Source organism: Nematolebias whitei, chromosome 9 (genome assembly GCF_014905685.2).
Source record: "Nematolebias whitei isolate Nwh7 chromosome 9, NemWhi1, whole genome shotgun sequence".
NCBI lineage: Eukaryota > Metazoa > Chordata > Actinopteri > Cyprinodontiformes > Rivulidae > Nematolebias > Nematolebias whitei.
The window spans coordinates 36,786,285-36,791,697 of record NC_056506.1 but is presented as its reverse complement, the minus strand read 5'-3'; the positions used below and the strand labels follow the sequence as shown (position 1 = coordinate 36,791,697).

Genomic DNA, 5,413 nt, shown 5'->3' with positions numbered 1-5,413 from the left:
CCCCCCCGGCTATAAGTGAAATACATTTATGGCCGATATCTGATATGCCGATATGTTAAAACTTATTCGTCCGATACCAATATTTTATATACTTTCCTTTGTCAGAACATAGCCCTCTTATTTAGGCTTATTTCCTACAAAAATTGTGCAACAGCTGTAAGAGCTGGTGACATTTATTCAGTAACAGCTATATGATATGCATAGCACCTTAACTTATATTAAATGAAAAGTTTTTGTTTATCCATTGTGCTGTAAGACTTAATCATGCTAACGGAGCTAACACGACGCCCAAATGTCTGTGACAAAACTCGCCCGACAAGTTGTGCTATCGGCTATTAGCTTCTCAATGACGTCGGAAATGATGGCTTGTAACTCGGGTAACGTTACGTCGGGGAAAAATATCTGACTGCGGACGATGTAGCGAGACTCAACGTAGTACATAAATCTTCGGAATCCGACATCCTCACCAATGAAACATAAAACTTCCATACGGCCGACATTTTGAATTTTCCTCTCCGCCATGAGCGTGGGTAGTCGCATGTGATGTCATCACGTTGTGCTGCCGCTGCAGGCAAAAACATCGGCAAGTTATTTTAATGGAATGGCCGATGTCCGATATTGAAATTTAACTCTAATATCTACCAATACCATGCCGATAATATTGTGCATCCCTAATTTATTTATTTTAATATTTTAAGGTGTTTTGAGCTCTTCCCACACTCTTGCAATATTCTAAACAATGCTTCTACATTGTAAATGCACTAAAAGAGCACAGCATGTCATGATCTCCGCTCTCTGCCACTTGTCGCTCTCTTGCCACCTGCCAGTGCTCTTGGCCACGCCCATTTCTCTGCTGCAGAACGGAGATCATGACATGCTGCAGGAGGGAGCTTCTCCCTGCACCTGTGGGCTGCACACAGGTGCAGCAGGAGCTAAATCATTCAAAATAATTTATTTTAAATAAAAAAAAATCCATGCCGATCGTGCGGCTCATCCATCAGTCAGCCACTTGTGTGTCATGTCCAGACTTACTTTGCAAAAACCGCGATAGAGCGAGTCCGCGAATGTCAAACCGCGACGTAGCGAGGGACTACTGTATCAGGAGTAAAGGCTGCACTAAAGTCCCATCTGACTTTCTGCTTTGAATAATTGAAAACCTTTCCAGAAGCAGTTGTTTTTCTGTGCTTTAATAGTTGTTTGTGTTTTTAAAAGCCTGCAGCTCATCTGTAGTGTCTTACCAGTGAACCACTGGGTCACAACATGCCATGTAAGAAGCATAAAAACTAGCAAATTAAACAGAGTTTACTTATTTATCACATAACGCTCTTAGAATACTTTTTAAAATCAAGACGTTGTATGGGAAGTTGAATTTGTGTAGATGCACTTGGATTATTTTAATATAGTCGTGTTTGTGTTAGAAAGGTTTCCTTTAGATTTAGATTTGCTGGAATTGCTTTTAGTTTTTATTTTTTTTAACCACAGTACCTCTTTTTAAACGTTACGAAAAAAGCCTGGTGTAACAAAACTCTGCCTAAATGGAAGCTGCTTCTTAGCCTATCTTTGCTGTGCATGCAGTTGTGTATCTAAATTTTCAAAATTACAAAAATTAATGAATATTTATAACTTAAGGCTGTTGCTTTTATGCACTAGTGTTAATTAGGACACTGCGGCCAAAATAAGTTTATCTGAGTAGTTTTTAAATGACAGAGCTTGCTTTTTGTCTGTAATTCACTGATTTTTTTTGTTTTCATATTTAGATTAAATAGTCTTTTACAGCTTTTGTCTGCATTATTCTCTCTCTCTATATATATATATATGAGTTGGAGTGAATGCACAGAGTCCAAAAAGACCAAACTAGACAATCTTATATTGTGAAGTGCTTTCTCTCTGTCCTAGCACTGTATAGAAATTTATTGTAGCTGACTTGTGTTATTGTAATTGTCTAGATGTCTTGTCTGAACCTCTCATTTATTTTGACTTTCGTAGGGTTCACTGCCATCACAGCCACCAACCCTATCTGGTTGATCAAAACCCGTATGCAGCTGGACTCCAGGTGAGGAAGCTCGGTTTCCATTTGTGTGCTGTGTAGCTCTTGTTTTTTAATAACCTGAATAACAAATGCATTATTGTTTGACTTAAACACAAAGTGTCTCTCTGATCACAGAAACCGGGGAGAGCGGCGTATGAATGCGTTCGAGTGCGTGCGGCGGGTGTACCAGATGGATGGTCTACGAGGTTTCTACAAAGGAATGTCGGCGTCGTACGCCGGCATTTCAGAGACTGTTATCCACTTTGTGATTTACGAAAGCATCAAGCGTAAACTGCTGCAGTCCAGAGTCCACAGCAGCATGGACGAAGAGGATGAGTCTATTAAAGATGCCTCGGACTTTGTAGGCATGATGCTCGCAGCAGCTACTTCCAAAACATGTGCCACCTCCATCGCTTATCCTCATGGTACGCTTCAGTCCCAGCCACCTACACTTATTTCACTTGAAAGATATATTGTGCAAAGAGGAAAAAAAAAGTATATATTTTTTATCTTTACCTTCAAATTTGAGTATTTAGGTAATCCGTAGACAACTGACCACATTTCTTACTGGGTTTTCCTTTTCTATGTCAGTGCTTAAAAAATGTCAAATACTAGAATATTACTAGGTGCTCCTAAAATTTATATTATTCGAAGAGTTGCGTTCAATCGAACATGCAGACTTTACAAAATATAGTTTAGGAGTAAAAACATTACCATATTTTTCAGACTATAAGGCGCATTAATCGAAACAAAACAGATAAGTCAAACTTTGTTCAACTCATTCACAATAACCACATAAAATCGGTTCGAGGTCATTAAGCACAACCAGAATTAATACATAAGGTGCACCGGATTATAAGGCTGACTGTTGATTTTTGAGAAAATTAAAGCATTTTAAGTGCGCTTTAGTCTGAAAAATATGGTAATAAAGTAAATTAATCTGTCTTCCAGCTTGACATGAGCTAAACCAAAATACACATCAGCATTGAGATGTATAGCTTTTTTTAAAAATATTTTCCTTGCCATGCATCATGTTCTGACATTGCAAAAATGGCTGCAGTTCTACACCTACATGTAGTCTGCAGTTTGATTTCAAGTCTGAAGTCGACCAGATACAGTCATGACTCTTTGTAGAGTACTGTAGTTACTGGTAGTTTAGGCTGCTGTAGATTTAGTGTCGGTGAGAATACAAAGAAACTGAGATTTACAGTTCTAAATCTTAAAATGTTTTACCAGTGAGAAACTATAACTCTCATTGAGAAAAAATACGAGTATAACAATCAGTGGCTAAAGTATGTTTAACAGCATTTTTCTTTCTCCGATCGCAGAAGTGATTCGCACACGGCTACGAGAGGAAGGCAGCAAGTATCGCTCCTTCTTTCAAACTCTGCTGATGGTACCCAAAGAGGAGGGATACGGGGCGCTGTACCGCGGCCTAACCACCCACCTCGTCAGACAGATTCCTAACACTGCTATCATGATGTGCACCTATGAGGTGGTTGTCTACCTGCTTGGCCGTTAGCAGAGACCTCCTTTCTGTTTTACAAAGGAAGCAAAGAACTGAGAGGGATGCTGTTTTGGCTTGAAATGGTGGGTTTTACATGTCAAATGAAGACCAAAGGAAATCTGAAGATGCTTTAGTGGACCAGAATCCGATGAAGACGCACAGCTTTTTAGTACATCATCATCACGTCCTCCAGAGAAGAGACGAGGCACTAAAAGGAGACACAGAAGCAGTGCGGCATCTTTCGAAGCTGTTTTAAAGGAAATCAGCGGCCTTCGAAAAGTAGTTAGTCCGTATCCATCTGTACGTTTGAGGGTTAGTGAAAAACATCTTTTTAAATAGTGTTTTAGACGTTGTGAGAGAGGAATGCATGAAGACAACTTAAGAGATTAACGTAGATCAGTTTCCAACCTGTTCGGCACCTTTGTATTAAACTGCACTTTCTCTTGTATTGAAAGGAATGTCCATTGAAGTTGGAATCTTAGAAGAAGGAGGTTGAATTTGAAACAAAGATGTCTGTATTCGTTTTGGTCATCTGAACCACTCTTGGTGACGCTGCAGAGAGTTAGTCTTCATATATTCTCCTCTGAACTCTACAGCTGCCTCTCAGATGACCAACTGGTATGAAACGATGGTGAGCTTGTTCACGTAGCTCAGACCCTTAAGTTAAAAATATGACCTTTATTCAGTGTTTAATTCATCCTGAGCTCATTGACAGTTGTATAGTTTTTATTGGGGTTAGCTAGTATATTTGGTTTTTATTTGTTAAAACTAGTAATGGCGGCCATTGCTGAGCACAAAAGTACAGCCTCTTAAAAACAGAAGGCTGTGTCTTTTTGTTTTGAAAGTTGAAGCCTGTGTTGGGTTGTACTTGTGTCCAAAAGGTACTGAGTGTCTTTTGTTAGAGAGTTGCTACTTGAATCTAATGTGACAGTTTGGAAAAGTGTTGGGAGTGGGAAGATACTGAGAGTCACTTACAGCCTCTGTGTGCGTGTGTTTAACAAGATGGATGATGCGTTCGTGTTGAAGAATGTGTGCGTACCTGCATGTGTCATAAATACCCATCAGCTCACTGTTAATTTTGTAATACACTGCAGTTTGGAGTGGAGAGGCTCCAGTCATGCCAGTTATTCCTTACCAGTGGTTTCCAACTGACCTGATGCACTTTGTGGCCTTTTAGGGCTTGTGCTTTGCTTTTTAATGTGTGGACGGACTAAACTTGTACATTGTAAAAGAAAAAGAAGTATTACTGTATTTCAGATTTTGCGCAACGGTTCTTATAGCGGATGTATGTATAGTTTAGAGTTCTCGTTTGTTGTGAAGGACAGATCTAGACGTTTGTAAATAATATAACGTAAAAGCATATCTGTTTTTGTTTTCCTCTGAGCCCCACTTCTGATCATGCTGTAGTTTGCCTTTGCTGAAGATTGTTTTTATTTTTGTGCAATTGAACCCATTTTGACATTGACTGTTGACATGAATATTAATACCGCTTGGCTTCTTTTTTTCCTACTGTGTTTGTACGTTACAAAAATGTGCCGTGCAAAGGATAACGTGCCGAGGATCAAATGCATAAATGTGCGTTTGAGTTGAAGCATCGATTACTTGTTCAGGCTTATTCTTAAAACATGTTTGGGTTTGCAAAGTTTGATCGCTTCTGGCATTTGGGTTGTTTACATGACATGTTTCTTTACTTTCCTTCCTTGTTGTTTTCTTTGCAATTTGTTTTAGAGTATTTTTCTTGAGGGATTTCTGTGTGAAATGTCAAAAACTGGAGTCATTTTCCCAACACTACAGTAAAAGCTGCTTTGGATGATCACAACTTGCAGCTGTTCTTCACTTGTTAACAACATGCTTGTGAAGGCCCTTTTAGGAAATGT

General features: G+C 39.2%; 1 protein-coding gene across 1 annotated transcript in view; it reads left to right on the top strand.

Moving 5' to 3' along the window:
- Nucleotides 1-5,075, top strand: part of slc25a36a (solute carrier family 25 member 36a) — a 17,602-nt gene extending 12,527 nt beyond the window's left edge. Inside the window, exons 5-7 of the mRNA XM_037681746.1 lie at nucleotides 1,987-2,053; nucleotides 2,165-2,454; nucleotides 3,358-5,075. Of these exons, the coding sequence (XP_037537674.1) occupies nucleotides 1,987-2,053; nucleotides 2,165-2,454; nucleotides 3,358-3,551 (551 nt within the window). The 3' untranslated portion in view covers nucleotides 3,552-5,075. The remainder of the gene's footprint in view (nucleotides 1-1,986; nucleotides 2,054-2,164; nucleotides 2,455-3,357) is intronic.
- Nucleotides 5,076-5,413: the final 338 nt, after the last annotated feature.